General features: G+C 39.1%; 2 protein-coding genes across 3 annotated transcripts in view; both read right to left on the bottom strand.

The window, feature by feature from the left end:
• mctp2a (multiple C2 domains, transmembrane 2a) overlaps window positions 1-3,761 on the bottom strand; it is a 34,294-nt gene extending 30,533 nt beyond the window's left edge. Inside the window, exons 1-2 of the mRNA XM_059336040.1 lie at window positions 1,064-3,761; window positions 24-83 (exon numbers count right to left, since the gene is read on the bottom strand). Coding sequence (XP_059192023.1) covers window positions 24-83; window positions 1,064-2,038 — 1,035 coding nt within the window. The 5' untranslated portion in view covers window positions 2,039-3,761. The remainder of the gene's footprint in view (window positions 1-23; window positions 84-1,063) is intronic.
• Window positions 3,762-6,587: 2,826 nt separating this feature from the next.
• The window catches only part of mef2aa (myocyte enhancer factor 2aa), a 62,775-nt gene continuing 46,838 nt past the window's right edge, over window positions 6,588-22,524 (bottom strand). For both annotated transcript variants that reach the window (XM_059334780.1, XM_059334781.1), the window contains 5 exons: window positions 21,539-21,752; window positions 14,272-14,456; window positions 10,630-10,759; window positions 10,370-10,493; window positions 6,588-10,179 (listed from right to left, as the gene is read on the bottom strand). In XM_059334780.1, coding sequence (XP_059190763.1) covers window positions 9,849-10,179; window positions 10,370-10,493; window positions 10,630-10,759; window positions 14,272-14,456; window positions 21,539-21,752 — 984 coding nt within the window. In that variant the 3' untranslated portion in view covers window positions 6,588-9,848. The remainder of the gene's footprint in view (window positions 10,180-10,369; window positions 10,494-10,629; window positions 10,760-14,271; window positions 14,457-21,538; window positions 21,753-22,524) is intronic.

A 22,524-nucleotide genomic window follows, 5' to 3' on the forward strand; every position in this document is an offset into this window, starting at 1 on the left:
TGTGCAGTCCAGGGAGTACTCACAGAGTTTTCCAGAGGATCTTGAATGTTTTCGTCAAAGAAATCAAATGCTTCACTGGACATCTACATGAAAAAAGGGTTGTAATGACATTTTATGAAACAACTAAATGGAAAACCGTACCCAACTGAGCTGAGATGTCTAGGTGTGTGTTCCGCGTTGTGTTTATCCATTTCAAGACATAATCCAAGTATGTGTGACAGCTATAGATAATGTAATTTAAGGGCGCAACAAGTCTCACTACGGTATGTAAATACTGCTAACAGCAATAAACAGTGTTTGAGAAAGTGAGATATTATCAGACACTTTGTGTCCTTTTTTTTAGAGCTCCCAAGGTACATTGTGTCTCCAACTGGTAACACAGGTTTTTGACTGTTATCTAAGAGGCATGTAGACAAAAGAGGCCACAATAGTTTTCATGTCAGCTGTACCCAAGGGCTATATAAAATCAAATCCCATGTGGTCACTTTACATTTAACACCAACGATCTGAGGATGCTTTTGATATGTAGCACCAGCAGACTGAATAGTTACTGTCACAATGGGTATATATAGAATACTATGTCTGTATGTCAGTGCTACAGGGATAAAGTGTAATAAAACCACAGGCCTAAGCTCAGGTTTAGAAAAGGAATGTCGGTTTCATGCCATTGACCATACTTGAAGCTGAGGACAACTCATAGAATAACAGCTGAAGCGTGTGAAAAACCAAACCACACTATTTGAAAGTGAAACACAAGCATGCAAATATGACCAATGCGAGAATATATTACATGTTATTGACTACAGAGCTAGAGCTTGCATACTTTTATGTAACTCCTATGGGATTAACACCTTCATTTAAATTTCTACAACAATAGGGGCTTTAAAAGTGACTGTATACGTACAGGATTGGATTAGTTTGGATTTTCATTGATGATTTATCACCGTAAAAGGAAATGACTTATTTGACACCTGAATACAAATTTAAAGTAGCAGGATTTTCTGTTTAATTATTAAAACGATTAAACAAGTAGTTAAATACATGAAACAGTTATGAAACTGACCTCTGCTGCTTCTTCCTCAGGGTGGGCTTCTTCTAGCAGAGCCTCTGTCAGGGAGTAGTCTCTCATCAAAAAGGGAGAGAAGGGTTCCCGGTCCAGTTCTTCCGAATCTGTTATGCACGGCATGTTGACATGCTCCTCATTTGGTGTACCACAGAGAGAGTCCAGAGAGACTCTATCTGCACTCTCCAAAGGAATACCCAGAGTATCTAATGTCAGAGACATCGTATCTGCAGAAGCATTTGCTCTGCTTGATGGCGGAGTTCCTTTTTCAGATGATGACTTTCTATACTCATATGATGGGGGCCTCTTTTCTGTGTAAGGGTTAATTTGGTCACCCATTGAGCTTGCTCTGGCCAGTATTGCAGCAACATCAGCTGAAGGTGCTCTTTCTGCCTGGATGTCTTCACCAGAGAGACTATCCTTCTCTCCGAGGTCTGGTCTTGGTGAACGTGCGTCGTTGTAAAAAACAGATCTTGGTGCAGGAATGGGCTCATATGTAAATTTAGGTACATTCCCCTTGGCTCTTTTATTTACTTGAGCATACAAGCATTCTTGACTCAAGTTCACTTTGTTCCGTATCATATCATCAGTTTCTTCGTAAAGGGTCCCCGGTGGTGCACTTGCTCTATACAGAGCAGCAGTTGTGCGATCTGTGGGAACTTTGAACCTAATTTCTGAGACTGAATCGGTCGCCTCAATTGAGCCACTTGCAATAGAGCCACTTGCAATAGAATCAGTATCGCTTTGACCAGGGGAGTGACCGAAAAAGATGGCATCGGAGGCAGAAGTCTCTAAGGCCCTCTCTGTAGGAAATTCTTCACCTGGCACAAACCTTAGATCTGGTACAGAAATACTGCGCCGATGGGCCAGGTTCCTTCCCTGCTTGGCAAGGGGCTTCTTCGGTAGCTTCTTCGGGTTGCCAATCTTTGCTTTTTTAAGGAAGTTATCAAAGAAGTTCTTTTTCTTGACTTCCATCTTGAATGATCCCTTTTCTGAAAAAAGGTGATATCAGTGTCCTTTGTGTCACATGTGTATGGGCCAACACAATACAACAAGGTGTCCTACCATACAGCAGAGTCAGCACAAGGAAATATATTATAAATACATAATAAACAAAAAAAATGTTGAAAATAATCAAACTATCATTTAAAGACATTTTCTGACTGTGTCCCACACTACATGTCCTGTCTTACACTTCGGCTAAAAATAATATTTTATAAAGTCACAACTGAATCTATTGAAACCATTATTGTGTCCTTACATAAGGTGAAGGTCAAGATGTAGTGACACAGGGGCAGATTAAGCGCTTCAGAGAGTTTGTTACCATACAAACAACATCACATCTGTCTCTATTGTTTGTCTGCCATTTTAATTAGTGTCACATCAGACTCCACCTTGTTCTGCCAATTTTCTGTCTCGATCTACTGAAATAAAACACAACAAATTCCTACCTGCTTTTAAATCAGCTAAACTACTTAACCTAAATGATTCCATATGGCATTACCCCCTTGATTATTCTACTATAGTTTAGACAACCAAGCATGATACTTTACCTGATCAGTCGATCTCCTCCGTACTGCTTGACAAAGCCACACACTGAATCACTCTCCAGTAATTTTCCAGAGAGGCAGCTCAACCATCCTAACTATGATGTCAAAGAGGAAATGTTTCAGGCAACAACCCATGCAGTTAGTGCCCTTTCCTGCTTCAAGACAACTTTTTAGGGCAGGTGATTGGTGGAGAGTCTAAACTGGGTGAAACTAGCTTTACCAGTCACACAAGGTGAGTTTCAACGACTGTGAGAATGCTTCAGTCAAGCATTGAGTCCTACCCAAGTTTTCTGTGATGGATGGACATACAGTATTACTTCAGTCATTCAGGGTCAGAAAAAAAAAATCTGGTGGCAAATAATGAGTATATAATACAGAGTTACAGGAGATAAAATGTGCCCTGAAGCATAGAGACTATGATAAAACAGTTCAGCTCATAGTACAGCAAGTTTAACAGCCTGTTTATGGACTGCCAGTCCGTCTGTTTGTTGTTGGTTTGAATAATTATTTGCATTTGTGATGCTATTTGTCTGTTTTAAGACTTGCATGCATAACATTTCCTCTAATATGCGTTCTCTTATAGCTCCAAGTATTTGAGAAAAATACTTAATTCCATAATCTATCCTAATTCTACAATACAACTGTCCTTCTTATCTGTCCAAAACGGTCCCAAAATACTGCTGATGGATTCTACAACATGACTGAGGCATATGAAATGTTGGCTATCTGTTCGTCTTATCTCATCTCTGATCTTCAGCACGAATCTGGCAGTCGGTGGCTGCCTTGTCATACCAAACTCCATTTCTTTCACACAGCCCCATATTTGTTTACAGTGGAACATGGTTTAGCCTAAGCTCGTCAAAAGTGAGCATTTGTGTTTGCAAAGTATAAACTATAGCTTTCTGTCCACACATCCAAGCTAATGCAACAGACCCACTGGTGTTCACTCTCTCGCTGCTTGTCTGTGCCTAACAGTGGAGACTATATGACAACAGATGTGTTTGAGTCTGGACTCAGTCTTGTTCAATATTTGCTGACGTCTTAAGGAGATCAGAACCACATGAAAGAACCCCAACTTGGCTCCCAGTTGAAAGGCAGGGCTGGGGATCTGAACAGGGCAAGCCCCTATGGCAGGTGGCCTGTCGCCCTCCTTCTCACACAACTCAAACAGCCCAAAACCCTGCTTGGTTACTCTACACATGCACACTGGACCTGTTCCAGGCTGCAGCACAGCTGGTCCGATGGACGGGAAGCCAAGAACATGCACTTTGGGACAAATATACTGAGTGATGCACATGCAAGCCTTCACACTGAAACAGCCATGAAAGATTGAGGTTGTCAACTCCACAGCTCACCTAAAACCTTTGTTTGTTTCAGTGTTTTATGCCATGCTACTCAATTTAATTTAGTTAAAAGTCCAGCATTCAAAACTTAACCCAGTTGTGCCTAATGATTATATTCAGTATTGTATGTAAAATGCATTTGTTTTGACTTGTGATAATTGGTGCACAAACAGGCCTATCTCGGCTCAGGGCCTACAGCTTTGAAAGGTTTAGATCACATTATAAGTCACACTTTTATCAAGAGTCAAAGTCAGATTTTTTTTTCTGAGAAATTAAAATAAACACCAACATTGTTTTTATTAAATGTTTTCCAAATATATTTCTTTACAATGCATATGTGCATACTGTATGTTGCTATTGACTCATAGACACCAAAATATTTCATTTTTGGGGGGAGCACATGGGACTACTTTTTTCCCATAAAATATAGGCTTATGGAAAATACTGCAAAAAACTGTAGGACAGTCCCTTGTGCCCAAAGATATATATTGAAGAGCTGATATCTAGCCATTTTCCATGGTTTTCTTGATAATGATTTTGGTTATCATAAAAAACTTATAACACTTATGAGCTATTTTTTGTTGTTATCATTATATTTGTCCAAACAAATATACAATTAGCTATACCAGACATTAAAATGAACAAGAAATTGAAGGAAACAAGGGTCAAATATTTATGACTGTAGGTTTAGCAGCCAGATATTGCACTTTTACACCAAAAGTGAAGTGCTTTAATTAGGACTACTTTGTTGGGAACATTCACGATGTTTTTAAGGTGAATTCAATGCACATTTGACCACGTTCTAACGGTACAGTTACACTTTACATTGACAACGTGAAATTGTTAAACTTATACTACTCATACACACGTTTTTCTTTCAAAATACCGATTAAATGGTTCAACCAACGGTTAGTCAAGTCAGGTACTAGCTAGGTTAGCTATCCGTTGTTCCGGCTCATGTTTTTATTCCTCCAGTTGCTGTGAAAGCTGTTAGCTTCAGTGGTTTACTAACTTACCTTTACCTAAGCTAACAAGATGTACCAGCAGGCCAGCAGCAACTATGGCAGCGACCTACAGTTCTGTGTCATGCATTGTATTACAGTGCCCCCTGCTGGCAAGACTATGGAATTACACCAGGTCGTCTTACAAAACTGTCCTCAAAATAAAATACCACAAGATTTTACTTGCACTTTGCTCAACAGTTTTTTCAGCGTTACCTCACCTATATGTCCTGATAATTAATTTTTAACTTTGACCTACTTGATAAAAATGTTGAACCCAAAAGAAACAAAGGAAAACATAAAATCTGATCTTGAAAATTATATTTCAATACACAGAATTTTAAATGTTGCAAATATGAATACAGGTTGCAAATATTACATATAACAGGTAAAATGAGGATAATATCTAGTTCAATATTTTATACTAAATATATTTGACATTATCTCTGGTTTTACTTGGCTGAATATAATCCAAAAAAATTCTGGCATGGAGTTTCAAGCCAGAACTTTAGAGGGAAGCTGATGGCAAGACTCAATGTTGCTTCATTATTATGTCTTCATGTCATGAAGAAGTAATGTGCTGGTGCTTTCATGGACTTTAGAGAGTTAATGTATTTGATCTCTATAAATGCATTCATATTATATGTGATCCCAAAATTAAATAAAACAATACAAATAAGCTCAAATACTAATTCAACAGCTGAAGGCTAACTTCAAATTTACAAATGTTCTGGCTTTAACAAAGTGCTGCTGCTACCAGTGGAGAACTTAGAAATATTAAAATGCTAAGGTTAAAGTGTTTCCATTTCATGGTTATTGATATTTTGTTACACCTGATTTGAGAAGGAAATATTGTTCTTTTATATTAAAATTACTAATTATATGATCGCCCATAAAGTTAGAATAAAATGTTTGTTTTTTTACCTCTTTCCATGAAAATTGATTGTGACAATGTGATTTATTAATGATAGATAAAGTATATATCAGTCTCTTCCAAACACATCACAATGAAAATGTAACAATTAACATCAATTAACAGAGGATTGTGTCTGAAAACAAAATTATTCTAACTTTATGGGCGATCGTGTAATTTGCAGATCCTGATTTTCGTTGAAAACATCTGAAACCATTTGAGATCAGCTACAATTTTAAAAAGCTACTTACATGTCAATGCATTAGTATAATAATCCACTAATATAATCTATATAATAATATTACACTCACAATGAGGACACTTACATTTTGATCATAAAATGTTAGTTTAAGTTTAAATGCAGGGTTTTCATTATAATGAAAGTACCACTACTTATATTTTGAAAGTACTCAGATCTCTTATCCGAGTACTTCTCTCACCACTGACTGCCATTAATCCAGCATGAGTAAAATCCTCATAGTAAATCAAGCAGCACTCTTTTTAAATAAACATTTCCAACCCGGTGATTTCATTGAAAGAGTAGGCCATGTCAGAGGATGTTCTTACATAATGTCAGTGGGATGAAGATTTTACAGCATTGTGCAGTTTGTATGACTGTGTAAAAGACAATGTTAATAGTCTCAGTGTACTCGCTGAGGCATGCAGTGAATGAAATGCATTTTCGAGGAAAAATTCAAAAGATGAATAGACATTGAGTTCAGATTGAGCATACACTGAGGTGTTTAATAAAGTTGACAGTTTCTACTGTTTGGGACTTCACAGGAGAACAAATTCTATGTAAGAGTTGTTTACTTCATTTTATACAGAATAAGAGAGATAACCTAAATTACACATTAAAAGCCAATATTTGTACTTTTGTGAAGAATACAAATTTTGTACAACAATATCTAGCATAGTATCTTAATTGTTTAATAAAAAGTTCACTTGAATATTTATTGTATGATGAAAATAAAATAACACATTCAAGGGAAAGAAAATGTAGATTAACTTAAAATCTCTTTCGATTTTGAAACAAATAATTTCATTATTGGCAACAAAGTCCAGCTTGTGCCGCCAAACGGTCTGAGCATTCAAACCGAAAACAGCTTCTTTAGTTAAGTGAACTATCAACTACAAACACTTACCAAACACGTAGTTCTGTTTATAAAAGCCATGAAGCAAAGCAGTGTACTCTTACACAGCAAAGTGAAGAAAGTCCTTTACAAAGGTTCATTGATTACCCTTTCCTTTCACATTCATCAGTTGTGCACAATTTGGACAAAAGAGCAAAGTGTATCACGGTGCATTCACTGTGCTTTTTCTTGTGTGGGTTTTTTCTGAGAAGAGGCAGGTCTGGTCAAGTTTGAGTGATAACTGCATTGTCTTTTTATTTTTTTAAACTGAGAGAAAATAAAACAATGGTATATATCATTTTTCTTTGGGATAAGGCATTTCCTAACTGTGCATATAGATAGACAAACTACAAAATTCCCTGATATGTTATTAAGTGCTAAAGTATGTGCTCAACTACGAGGTGGTGCTGCCAAGACGGGCAGACTATTTTGTTGTAGTCATTTATTATTGCTATTTTCACCTGCTGTGTTAAACTGGATTACATTATGGATTACTATACATTATGTAAAGTGTGTCTATATGAACGTGAAGAGATTGCCCCGGGGGTATCCAAATCAAACATTTAATAAAAAGTATTATATGTAACTTGTAGTCCAGCAACTTCCAGCTGTGGCACTTCAGGATAAGAGGCTAACAGTCAATCCTCAGATGCTCTTCTTCCTGATACTTTGTGGACTAGACGTGACCTGTAATGACATCATTTTCTGTGTATGTTGTGTGAATTGGGACTAAAGCTGCATAGATTATATTGAGAACTACCATGGAGCTAGTGATGGGGCGGAGAAACCTAAGAAACACACACAAGATGCGTCACGGTGAATGCAGCGTGATAACCTTGGCGTACAGCAAACTTCTCATACGAATGTGTGCAATCCAGCAGTGAGATTGAAGTCAATGACATTGCGTTGTTGTTATGATTTAGCTGCTGAATTATTTACTTCTGTGATGATGGAGAAGAAAACAAGTCACAGACCCCCTTTTTCCCCCCTCTGTCTCTGCACGGTGTGATAACGGCGGCGCGACACCTACATGACTTCAACGCCTTCAGATTTTCTGCCCCCTAACGTTCCTAGGCTTATAGTAGTCTTACTAATAATAGGGCATTGATATCAAATACAAATTCTGAGGCCAATTAAGGAAACACATGAATATTTTGTACATAATTATTACTGACTGCGATATTTACAACCACATATGAGCACAGGCATGATCAGTTTGTGTGAAGGTCAGCAGCCACTTCTACCACGTGTATGTCTTCTGCTTCAATTCAATGAACCAAGAACAGGATAGTGGAAAAAGGGCTTGAGAGATGGCATGTCTTTCAGTTGAGCTACATGCAATAACAATAGATTATTCTTTAGTGTGGGGCTGGGACCTTGGTTTTGAATGTTGGCAGTGTATTCAGCAGCTGCTGGCATACAACTACAATAGGAGGGAAAAAAATGTTTCCCCTAGCCTTGTGATCATCCTTCAAAAATTTGAAAATAGTGGAACTTCAACCTCACAGCATTGTTATTACAATATCTTCAGGACAAACAGTCATCACTAATAAAGAGAGAAAAACAATCTAAAACACATGGGTGGTTATGTTGATATTTCAATTTAGAAGAGATTACAGTAAAATGAACAAAATAGCAAATATTGACCAGTGAATGATCTACTTTTTAAGGGTCTACTCTTGTAAACTTGGCTGTAATCCACAAAAATATACTTTTCTTGAAAACGGTGATCGTACAGTACATTCTGTATGCACTCACACTCTGGTGATATATATTAAAGTCGCTATTTACACAACAAAAAGAAAATGTTTGGCTCAAATTATCAATTGTACAAACAGAACAGCAAATGTTCATGGCTTTAGATATCGATTCAAGATCTGGTTACACGACTTTACACTGTTTGCGATAAAGCACAATAAAAAATAAAACTATGATGAAAGAAATGGTGCATTTGAGTGAATTGTTAGGAAACCGTAGCAACTGTACAAAAACAACACAAAAGAACAGCTTTGGCTTATGTTACTGATGAACTGTTACACAAATGTGAACATGTTGATTTTCTCACCAGTTCAACTGGACAGGTTCGCATTATCTTAATTGCACATTTATATATCCTACTCTTTTAAATTATAAAATGAATAGTATGTCATTATTGCAATAAATTCTGTTGCTATTTTGTTTTGTTTTTACCTCAAACAGTATTGTTTCATTTATTCACTAAAAGTAGTCTCAACTGTTGCAATTACTTACTGTATGATCAAAATTCCTGTAATTAACTCTGTGTTGTCTGTATCTCCTGATCGACTGACTCAATAAATTACGAGGCCACTTGAGATAAAGGTCTTGTGTGGTTACAGCATGATTTTAAAAGATAGTTCTTGCAGTGAACATCATTATGTAAGGGTCCTCAGCCAGAAAGCAACATGACTTTCTCTGATTGTTTGCAACTTGCAAGCACAACAGCAATACAGCAACTACATGTAAGTGTCTGACTAGACCAGTGACTACAATAATCTACTGCCTATTGTTTAACAATTTTCTTTGAACATCTTTCTTCTGCAAACGTCATCTGAATTGCACCGAGTACCTGAAACCACCTGCTTGTGCATAAAATTCAGTCCAGCTTACTGAGAATTTTTTTTTATTTTACTGTATCAGTTTGAGAATTTACTTTAGATATGTCCTTATCGCATTTGCCACTCAGTCTTACAAATTGAAATGGAGTTGAATAATAGTATCATTAATGATAGCTCTAAGGACCCTTGCTCTTTCTTTTATCTCCATGTCTAACCCCTCCCCCTCTCTGACTGGCTGGTGACTGGAGGCTTAATCGGGGCTCTTTATGTCACCATGTGTCCATGCGCAAGCGCTTGACCGAGGGGCTCTCCCTGTCCTCAGAGCCAGCAGGGGGTCTGCCCAAACCCAGTGGGGAGTGGAAGTCTGGCCGGTGGTCCTCGCGATCGCTGCCGTCATACGAGCTACAGGATGAGCTGAGGCTGTCGGCAGGTGAACGTCCCAGAACTTCCTGTCGGCTGGACCCTTGCTGCGGCTGCTGAGGGGGGAAGCCAGATGGGGTGACACGCTCCCGTGGCGGCGAGATGGGCTCAGACTTGATGTTTATGCTCTGGCTGGTGTTGACGGAGAGGTTGGAGCCCTGAGGTAGGTGACCTCCACCACTGCAGAGAAGGCAAGCATGATATTTGTATTCAGTCTAAAAAATGAGACAACAAATGTGAGGTGCAGTTATGTGAGAAGCCAGGAATATTTAGATGTGTGATTCAGCATGATATCACAGAGCACAGTGGGTGTTGCTTTTATGTGAGGGCGTCTGGAGAGTGTGCCTTTGTTTGGAAGTGTGTTACTCACACCAAAGAATTAAGAGCTGCCTGGCCTAGTTGATGCTGTTGCCATGCCGACATGGAGCCCAGTGAGAGCCCAGGAGAGCTGAAGCCCTGTAGGGAAGAGATCTCTGCACTGCTCAGGGAGAACTCTGTAAAAACAAAAGCAGCCACACACAGTGAGAACTCATTTCAGCTTCAACACCATGTGCCAATGAGAAAGGAGCAAGAACCAACACTGTGTAGCATAAATAGTTGCGGCTGTTTTCAGTCTGAGGCCCGACTCACCAGTAGGGTTGTAGGAGGTGGGCATGCCCGAGTAGACCAGGCCCTGTGGGGGTAAACTGGGGGTGGTGACAGACACTACTGGAGTGGCCAGGGACTGGGTGGATTGAGAGCTGCTTATCCTCTGGGTGTTCTGCAAAACACAAAAAATAACAAAGAAAATACATTAGCCTAAAAATGTAACTCAAAAAACACCACCATTTAATACTTAGCAATTTTCTTAGCATTTAAGACTATTAATTTAGAGCCTTCATATTATACATTGGCATTTACCATACATATTATGTGTAAATGAGTGTAATAATAAAAACCTGCCACTAGGTGGGGGTGCAGCTTCACAAAAGTCAATACTGTGATCTTTCTTATTCATTGATCTCTGTATGTATAAATATGTCAAAGAAGAGCACAACAATAACACATGATGTACTTTCTATAGGGATTTTATGATATTCACCCAGATATAGTTCATTTAATTTATGCATATAACAAACTGCAAATATACTTAAAACATTTAAATTATTAAAAGATGTCAGTAATCACAATAAGTATATTTTTTAAGTAGGCAAATGTATTCATCACAAAAACCGACATGCGGCTACAGGCACAACAAATTATTAATCAGATTTACTACAATCTGCTTAATGAGTTTTTACATTGTTAGACATTAAAAAGAGCATTGTTTTTGGGATCGTGCAGGTGAGGAACGCCAGTGACGGGTGAGCCCCCTTCCACAGCATCTGTTGCCAACACACACACAGTGCAACAAATCAAAGGGAGTCTAGTGATCCAGTTTAACAATCAAATAAACGACTCTTAACTAAGAGGGTGCAAAAGGATAATCCCAGAGTGACGTATATTAAAGCTCCAGTGGTTTTTAGTGCAGTGACCGGCATGCAGTCCACACAAACACACACCTCCACAGCATGGTGTGGTCATGCAGCAAACTACGCTATGAGCCAAAGGCGCACACACTCCAAGTCCACTAATCAAATGCAGACACAGTTTAGAACAATACTGCAACAAATCCTCAGAGTACAATGTAATAAACATATGTGCAGCTGCCAGCGGTTACGTTTGAAGCAGCATTGCATCATGATCCAGTTGATGGCTTCCTTGAATTGTTCCAACACTCTCGAGCCAGATGACTTCACCAAACCCGAAGTATCTTACAGCATGATGTCATTTAAGATGATGTAATCTTCTCTTCCTTACTAAACATATAAATTATTTAGATTTTTACCCAACATCTTTAATTCTTAAACTTTTTAGATTGTGACTACAATATAATATCTTTTAAAAAAACATTAATTAGCGCTTAGCTTTCACTATCGTTCTCTTCCTCTCTCTCTCACACTCCTGGTGGTATATGACTAACATTGACGTGTTGGGAATGGAGGAGCCAATTTAACAGGCTGAGGCAATTTTCACAGGCCAAACCCAAAACATGCAGTGACAAAACATTTTTTTGAATGTATTATTGCTGGCAGGTCTAAGAGCCAATCTCCGGTTGAGCACTGCCTTTAGTCTTGCATGTGTGATTACCGGAAGCATGTTCCCATTTCAGCCATTTGCCCAGGCATTTGTCAAAACTCACCAAATCCATTTCCTCCTCCTCCGACTGCCCTCAACAGAAGAGAAGAAGAGAGGCAGAGTTACAGAAAAGAAGCAGAGCGGCTGCAAATCGCTCTGGAAAGTGCTGCCAGCTATCTAGATTTTACAGTAAAAGGGGCTTTAAGGAGTATAAAAGTGTGGATGACGTTTGCAGTCATTGTGAAATCACACATTTTATGTCTGTAGGCTGTTCTTATAATCATGAACCATTTTCTCCAAAGCATAGGCTCCAGATTAACTTCTCTTTGTCTTGAAAATGATGAAAAATAAAAGTCAAAACCTGGACAAATGCCAGTGATTGTTCTGAATATTGACTAACACTCATCTGATTCTGAATGCAACACTGAAATAATCTCCTAGTCATTAGAAATAACATATAAAGTTTCTTTACTTGTACCAACAATGACCGCGTAGTACTTAGCAGAGTATTTTAAATCCTCTCTGTGCTGAATGAGGGACCAGAGGCCCATCTTCCATCTTTCCTGTGCTGTGGGACATACTGCGACCAGGCCAGGGCTGTCTTAATACCCACACTCAATCAATAGCGGCAGAAAGACACGACAAGGGCGACAAGATATTATCTGGCTCACACCCTGGGCCCCTGATTAAGTCTTCATCTACACTCTGTCACACTGAGATGTGATTAATTTAATACCATTATGGCCTAATGACAGGCTGTCTGCAGACCTGCCACAGCCAGAGCCCTCCACAGCCTCTACCACTCAGAAAGAACCTACCTCACGCCACTGCCTAACCTGTTTCAGACCTCTTACAACACAACCTGTCCTGCTCTGCAGATTCCACATGCCGACATGGTAACACACTTGTTTAAAAGCCGCTCCAGGCAAGTTGGAGCTCTGCAAAAAGGAGGAGCATCCACAGTAACCCAAGGTTTATTTACCAAACACAATCATTTTCCTGGAGTGGCTCCTGTTGCTGACAACACCAGCAACACGCAAAGATGGAAAAAGTGTACTTGCCGGCTGCTGTCTGAAAATCCCACCCTTATAGTTTTGGGTTTTTTTAATGTTGATTTATGACCAGAGGAGTCTAGTTTAGCCTCAGGTGTTCGCTGTGGTCAGATCACTCAGCACCTTCATTATTATAATTAGAGAAAGCCTCTCATTTAAATGTGAATAATTGAGTGTGAGTTATGACACCTGGGCTGTAGATTCTTGGCTCTGCACACATGTTAATGGAGGTGAAAGAAGAAATCGCAGGACAAGAAGAACACTGCAGATAAACATAGTCCTTTGCATGCTACATTGATGTGATAATAGCATATTATTCAGTCATTATCATTAAAAATATTGGGACAATAAGTTATTGACTGATAAAGAGACATTTTAAATGGTTTTGTATGCGATGATTAAATTATAGTCGATAAATGATCAGCCAATACTAAGCTAAATTACTTTCACTCTGTTAGCAGACGCAGAATCTACACACTCCGGTACAGTAGGTGGCAGTATGCACCTTTTAAAGTTGGTTGCCAATAAATACGTATTAAGTATACATTAACATGTCTGATTAGAAAAATATGGTTATTGTTATAAGGCATTATGAATATTTATAAGCGTGTATAACCATAACGATACATTGCCAAAAACACATTATGAAGTACATATATATGTAATACGTATGTTTATAATGTAATATAGACATACCAAATGTTATATAAATGCAAAAGTATGTTTGTGATATTCAATTATCCTTCTTTGGTCGCTACATCTAAGTCTTATTATTATCAGGTGTGTATAAACTACTGGATATGAACTTCTTAAATTACCAAAATGTGAAATGATCAGTTGTCTTATCAGTACTAGCGATGAGAACAGGTAATTATCAGTATCAGCTGAAAAAAAAATCCATATTGTGCATCCCATAAAAAACGTTTGAGGAAAAATCCTGCCAAACATTCTCCTGTGAAAATCCATTTGACACTAAACAAAGCTCTGGTCCGCCCTGCAGCAGAGGTACTTAAAGGTCCTTTAGCTGGTGATGCTTGTGTGCAGTGGTGTGCTCTGTACTCACCAGTGGGGGCATCATCCCTTTGCTCGATGGAGGGATAACAACCCTTAGGTCTGGCTTGCGGCCTCCCATTCCCATGTTCCCTCCAGGGGGTGGTGGAGACTTGGTGGGCATGACTTTACCCAGGCCATTGCCGCTGGGTGTGCTGAGAACGCCTGGAGAGCCCCTGGGGTTAACAAAACCGTTCCCTGCAGAGGTACACAGTGACAGAAACACATCATCAAACCACGGACTGTGACTGACAACACTCGCGCTCATCAAGCAAACCTCTCACACAGCATTGTTTTCCAGCTTGCTGCAGCACGCAGCGTTAAGTGTTTCCAACCCTCTGGGAAGTTTTAATAGACTTGGATAATTATCCTGCACATTTACAAAAATAAAATGTCCATTTCAAAATTGATGAGCCTTTTATTTTTATTGTGAATGATTACATCAAAGTCAATTCTTTGCATCTTGGGATGAGGAGCAGTTCACTGACAAATGTACTGTGACTGCTTAAAAGAAATAGCTGAAGCCATTACAGTTGAATAAAAACAGGAAAAGATCTCTCAATGTTGTTTTTGCACTCTGCACACAAACAATAGCAAAGTGCGAGACTCCCCCTTACACATTCACACCTTGATGTTCATGTCATGTCACCATCATTAGTCATTTCCTTTTTTCTAAAATGCGATGAGTCCCCTCAACTTATTTTCGGAACTCCCATCAACCTCACTCCCACTCCCACTCGATCACTCGACAAATATTTCATGCAAAGGCTGAATATTATCAGTGGGCATAGACAGAAGAAATTCTCTTTATGACATACTTCAAGAAAGGAAAGGAAATCTTCAATATAGGTGTTACAGATTGTAACACGTCTGTATAGAATAGATTCATAGTATTTATAAAATACTGTTAAATGTCATATATAATTGTGAAATTATCAATAAAATAATAAATTCTGAAGCAAAACTACAATTTAAAAAGTTATCTCTGACACCTGCTAGGGAACTCAAAACTGTCTTCATCTCGTATTTTGATAACTGGCTAATTAAAAAAAAAAAAAAAATCGTTTCAGAAAATAATTATTTCTCTCATTTTTTGCCATCCTACAGTACCGTCTATTCAATTGCAAGCCACTGTGTGACTTGCCTGAACAAGGTCTGCAGTAGGATTCCGCAGATTCCACACAAATCCACTCTAATAAAAATGGAGCAAAGTGAATTGTTATGAAAAAAATAAGAGATCAAAAGCAATGTTTCAAGTGCATTTGAGTTTTAAATTGAAATTACATAACTTCAATTTATGTGCGTTGAAGTAAAAAAATATATTTTTACAATACATACATGCTGAAATCCTGAAAACAAGGGGAAGACAGAATGAATAGCGTCTAGCACTGCATCAACAGATCAGTAACACTTCAACAAGTTGCTGACTCCTCCATTGTGTTCAGTGTATCCCAGTGAAACACAAAGTGTGTGCACAATGAGTAGGCTCTTGCGTAGGAACATAATGGAACAATAGCCCCTCTGACTACAGATAAGGACAGCAACAATTCATGGTCAAATAAACAGTAATGAAGCCCACAATAGTATCTCACAGCTGAATCAACAGTATATACAAGCAGCTATCGCCGACACTTCTGGCTTTGATCATACAAGACTTGGCTGCTGCAAGAAAACAATGTTTACAGAATTAGCAGAGTAAATGTCCAAGGGCCTAAAAATAGCAAACCTGATTAAAAGCAGTGAAGATGTCATTCAGTCGGAATGAGATGTTAGTGCAAATAGACTTTTATGTAAAGGAATTGCTTGCAGTTTGGCAATATGGCAAGTTAAGACTCTGTGATAACAATCAGTGAGCTGTGATATTTATTTTAACGGAGTCTCTGTCCAACACATAAATATCTGTCATAGCAGGGAAGGCACAGGTAAAACTAATAACATTAAAGCCACACCAGTAAGCTGGCATGCACAACACCCTAGACCTGGTAAACATTAAGGTAATACAGCTGTCGCTTAGTGAGTTTCTATTTCTGTCTTGCCACACATTTGGCCCACTATACATGGGGTTATAAGACATCACTGTATATCAAATATCAAAAATATAGCAAGACATGATAACGATATATTGTACAAATAAATGCTATTAGTCTGAAGTTTGTCATGAAAAAGGGCTTTTTTCCTCATCTCTGTTTTTCTGCATCATTTACACAATGCCACTTTTACTGTTTAGAAAGTGAATCAAACAGCAGCATCTGTAGTCAGCCTGAATTTTTAATTGTACTTTTTAGTGTTTTTTTTTTAAATGTAATTCTAATAGAGTCAAGAATGCAATTATTAGTCAAAAAATCGATTAGTCATCGAGAGAAAAATAATGGCCCACTATTTGACAATCAATACATCGTTGTAGGAACATTTTTCACATAAATATGGCAGAAGTGTGGAGATTTCTTGCTTTTCTGTTTTATATCATATTAACTGAATATGAGCTTTGGACTAAAAAACCAAGGCATTTAAAGCAATCGCCTTGGACGTTGGGAGGCTGGGATGGACATTTTTCATTCTTTTGTGACATTTTATAGATGAAATGATTAAGTGATTAACAAAGAAAATAACTGGCAGATTAAATTATAATGAAAATAATCGTTAGTTGCAGCCTGGGACAAGAATAATGAACACCTCCTGTGCCCCTCCAGAGCACATGTCTAAAGCTTACGCAGCATTAATCCACTAAATTTCATTGTGCATAAAGCTGTTGCTCTTGTTATGATGTTATCAAATAAATTATGTTCATATTGAATTATACAACATGACTGAAATAAGAACGTCTCAGTCATTTTCTTTGTTCACTTCTATACCAACATATTATGCTGTGCTGTCATCAGCAGACTACACTGGACATGTTGCCAGTGCATCACAGGGCAAAGACAGACAGACACTCAGTGCTGTAGTCACTGGCTAATTTAGACTTGGATTAACCCACCTGACTTGCATATCTTTGGAATCTGCCTCTGATTATGACTTCAGATGTCTGATGATGAATAAATCCCCCAGTTCTTTCAAATAATTGCCAAGAAGGAAACACATGTCTGAACAAATTCTCAGACCACAAAGTTAATTTTGAGCCAAGGTAACAGCCACAAGTTAAGACCCACCCAGCCTTTGAGCCAGGACGTTTCAGTGGGCTTTTCTGATGTCTGCCCTCATTCCACATTCAGACTCCTCTAACGGCTTGGTTGTGCCAATAAATCCTCTCTGACTGAAACCTGCGCGTGTTGAAAGCTGTTTGGTTTCTGTTCATGGTGCTGAATTATTAACACGGTCTGGGAAGGGGGCATTACATAAGGCCTTGTGTTTACAACTGAAACATTCAGTTTTCATTTTAAGTCCAGGAAAAGAAAACACAGCGACTTATTGTGCCCAACATCCCACGTGCGTCAGGTTCAGGCCAAAGAGAAATGTCTTGATGAATGAGAAGAAATAATAGAAGTGAATCAAGGCCTCCGAAAACAGTTTTCTAATAATAGATGCCATACACAGTCCTATTGTTGTGTCTAAAAAAACTAAGACCGGGCAGGATGTGCAGAAGGGGATTTGTAAAGAATAAAGGCACATGGCATCCAGGTTAATAATGATTCTTGAGGGGTTTTTTGTACAGTATGGCTATGATTCATCATCGTCCTCCAAATATGAATACATGCTTCACATTCAATCAGCCTACAATAAATGAAAATAACTTTCTGAAACTCAAGATTGCATAAACACAAACTTGGTGCAACTACTTATTGCATTACTTGAAGTGACCTGCGGATGTGACCATGCTTTTGATTGTGTTTCAAGAGATTGCAATGTTCCACTGTTATTGGAGGTATGTGTACAGCTTGCAGACATATTGCTTAACAGAGATCATGCTCTTAAATCCTCCCCGTTCACCACAACTTTCATTCTTAATGCTCAACAGTCAAGGACCAGAGCTTGTAATTAGGTGTAATTGTATGAGCTGTTGAAAGAAACGATTTATTATAGAACTGCACACAGCAGTATAAAATGAGACTTAAAGAGATTGTTTTTTTTAATGGCGTAGTAGCTGTAGAGCCATTATCTGAACCAAAGACTAGACAAGAACAACAACAGATGGCTTATTTTAGAAAGAACAAGTGAAGTGTGTTTGCTAGAAAAAACAATAAAGTTCACTGTTTTTATCAATGCATGTGTGCTTGCAAGACAGGCTTTTTTTTTCCACAATCAGCTAATAAATAAATAATCCATACACAAAGTCAAGATCTCAAAATTAAAAAATCTGCACAACACAAGCAGGGACCCAAAGGTTGTGTGGGAAATAATTAACTTTTTCTATTTGCCTTTTATATATATATATTTAAAAATGAGTCTTCCGTCTGTGGTGATACCATCGAACACGTATCACACGTCTTCCATCTGGCCACTTTGAAAGGCTTCTCCTGCGGTCATAGCTGCTACTTGTGAAAAATCATAGCTATGTCAGGAATGGTCATCTGACGGCAGGGTTGGAGCGGTTTCTCCACCCTGTAGCCTCTGCTGTTCTACACACTTGGTACAAACAACAGCTGCAGCATGCTAACGATGTGCCAAACGCTGACGCCCGTGGGTAGGATCCTGACTATACCCCGACACCGTACCACGCCCAAAACTTAAAACGTACCCAGCATTAACCGATCCGAGGTGCTCTGCATACTTCAATCGATACCTAGCCAAATATCTCCTTATAAGCTTAATTTCTTGTGGTCGTCCATGAGCAATGAATATTACATAGTGAACTATTTTGTAACAACACACTGCATTTTGTCAGAAATGCTATTTGGAATACAGAGCGCTAAAGGGAAAGAGTTAAACTCCACCTGCCCTCGCCTCTCACACAGCACATTGCAGCCATGACAGGCTGTCCGGTCATTGTGTACTGAGGACTTAGTGGGATGTCATGGCCCGAATACCTAAAGGGTTATGCTGGTCTAGGCATCTTACAGACCCTCTCCAGCCTTATAAGGGCTGCCAGAGTAGTGGGGGGAAAACAGATGCACCTGTCAATAGAGGGAAGGAAACAGGATGAGGGAGGGCTACATAGAGGTGACAAGTTTAAAGGAAACGCTGCGTTTGTTTACCTGCCAAAGTCAGTTGGACAGCTAATTGCCTCGCCCTGGTTATACTCAGGTTGGTTTCAAGCACAAGCACCACACTGTGTGAATGCTGCTGAGCCATTTCCCATCGATCACACAAACATGCTATACATTTCCTCTGTTGAGAGGAGCAACACTTGTATTCCCTTCGCATGCAGTGAAAATATAGTTGGGCATAGGCGCTATCAGTCAATGATTGTGACAACTGCCTTGAACCAATCACAGATGGATACGCAACTATCCAGCTCGCGTGCTTAGCAGGAGGCCTATTGGGCAGAGCTACAGAGAGCTAATGAATCTCTCCGGGAGGACTTACCCGCTGGGCTGGAGCCCACACCACTTGGCACTGAAAGGTCTGTGGTATCCAGCATGCCACCTAATGAGATGCACAGAGTGATATGATTAACCATCTGCATCCTTCTGCAAGCTAGCAGAGCATGTGATGGAGATGCCAGACCAGACATGAAAATGTCATGTAGATCTATCTTCACAGCGCACGAAAGGGAGGCATATGCTCTCGCCAGGGTTCTCATAGTGGAGAGATATTCAATATATGATTAAAGAGCAACATCAAGCTGAGTTCAGCATGGTGGTTGTTATGTTTATAAAGTTGGAGGTGGTGAATGCTGAATTGCAATGTGAGGACACACCTGCAACAAGCTGTTATTCATTTTCTTGGAACGTTTACCAGTCAAATAAAAACTCAAATAGACCCTTGCAAAAGATACACTTAAATCAAGCACACACTGCAAGAATGCCTCATGAGCCTGGGAATGGTTTTAGCTTTTCAAGTATTCTGATCCAATATGAATCATAAAATATGACAATAAAAAAAAACACAGATAGACCAGTGAAGAAAGAGGAGTTACTGTGGAAAAAACCCATTAGGTAAACCCCCAGTGTATAGGTGGGTAGGTGTTAGCTAGATATTATATGTGGTTAATTTTGAATGAGGTATTTAGCACCTTGTTGTTCCTACCTTGATTGTATTCAGTGTAGCTAAATCTTGCAAGAGCCATCTGGACAGACTGAGTCAGACCAGTACTAGTGTAGACTGACATCATTCTTCTACAATGCTGATACAATAAAAGGTGTGATGATGAGCATTTCAGATGGTGTGAAAAATACATATCACAAAAACACCAGTTAAAGGTGTTAGGATGACATGACTGCTTGCCATAGGCCCCTTACATCCAGACAGACCCTCAGAGTCGGATGAGGAAATCGATACCAAACCCATGTCAATGCGCTAAGCATTAAGCTAAGCCAAGAAGTGATTAGCCTAACTAAGCATAAAGAGGAGAAGCAAAGAAGCAGCTAGCCTGGCTCAAACAAAAGTTAAAAAAAATTGGCTTGCAATAATTCTAATTCGCTGTGGTTTTACAGGGTTATATGCTAGAGTGTAACTATTTTTTTGGACGGGTGAAATAACTCCCGGTAGTTTAATCTTCACTGTGAAGTTGCCAGGCAGCCCAGCATTTCTCTCAGAGTCTGGACTGTTTTTTGGATGAACTACAGTAGTTCATCCAAAAAGCAGTTAAGAGAAGAACAGCATGTAAATCCCTCAAAGCCCACTTATTATCAATTTCTGTTATTACAAAGCAAAATATAATGTGTAAATGTTCCGGCTATTCTCATCCACTGTTTGTAAGTAGATCTATGAAAAAGAATGCATTGCCAAAACCTAACCACGTCACACTATTAAGAATGTGTTTAAAACAGCAACCATGTAAGTAAAACAGTCTGTAGGATATCAAATTATGTTCTTCATACATCATAGAAATTCTACAAACCCATTCATGAAAATACTAATGTTAATGTGTTAATGAGCTATGGGTAATAATAGTTATTTTTTCAAGCATTGGAGAGACCCAGGCTAGCTGTTTCCCCTTGCTTCTAGTTTTTATGCCATGCCAGGCTAATATCCCTCTGATTCACTGCCATCAGATCTCACCAGAATTGTCATATTCAATTTCTATTTAAAAAAACTGTGTGAGAATAATTAGAAAACGATATAATCGCATACAAATACACACAAAGGGGCTTTAATGAACTAAATAAATCCTGCTCTGAGTGGCCTGGATCGTCCTGTGTACACCACTTGGACCAATTAACTGGTTGTTGTCCACTAACCTGCACTGGTGGGCCTCTGGGGTCCTCCACTTGAGCCCACATTCCTGTGCAGAGAGGCCTGTGGAGGGGACAGCATCCCACTGTCACTCAGCGAGGCCGCGGCTGCTGCCAGGGCCTGGCTGCCCAGAGTCCCTCCTGGCTGGTACATGGCATTAGGATTGGATACAGGCACTGCCACATGCATGGAGAAGTTCTGCTGAGGCAATGCTGTGGGCTGCAAGAGGGAGACAAACACACACGGAGGTTTAAACACAAACACACTCAAAACCCAAGGTCTAATGATGAGTCTGATGGGTCAGTGGTTGTCATGGCATCATTAACAGAGAGCTACCCTTGAGGGACTGCTGTAATAAACAAGGACATACTGTACATTTTAAACTTGGCAGTTGCTTTATAACAAAATGTTTGAAGGAACATTTCTGCCCGACATGAGGGCTATTGTGTGACACAATATAACCATTAAACATGTTTATTCTCATTAACATGATACATAAAGAAACACATAAATCTTCAGTTCTAACGCAACACACAGAAAATACAGAAACAAACAAAAAAAACATGCATTCAGGTGATCACTTTGGCATTGCAGCAGTCAGCACTACAGACGTACTTTTGCCATTTGAAACACCATTGTACAATGTGTTTCTCAGCACGGCAGAGCGAGGCGGTGGGGATTCACAACTACAAGAATCGTGACTCACTTGCATTTACCTACAAAGTGCTGACTGTGCAAAGCGTAAGTGAGAATGACAGGTGGCAGTGAGAACATTTCATCATAGCATTATACAGTGTGCCAGTCGGTGTTATCATTAGTTTGTTAATGGCAAAGTGGTGCTCTTCATGTCAGGAACATAGAGAAAACGAATGCTTAGTAAGCACTATGTTCTTGCACAATTTTAATATTGTCACGCATGATAAGATCACAAAAGATTTGTGGTACTTTAGAGAGTGTGCTACTTGATGAAGGAGAGGGAAGATGCTAAATG

Source organism: Centropristis striata, chromosome 6 (genome assembly GCF_030273125.1).
Source record: "Centropristis striata isolate RG_2023a ecotype Rhode Island chromosome 6, C.striata_1.0, whole genome shotgun sequence".
In the NCBI taxonomy this organism is placed as follows: domain Eukaryota; kingdom Metazoa; phylum Chordata; class Actinopteri; order Perciformes; family Serranidae; genus Centropristis; species Centropristis striata.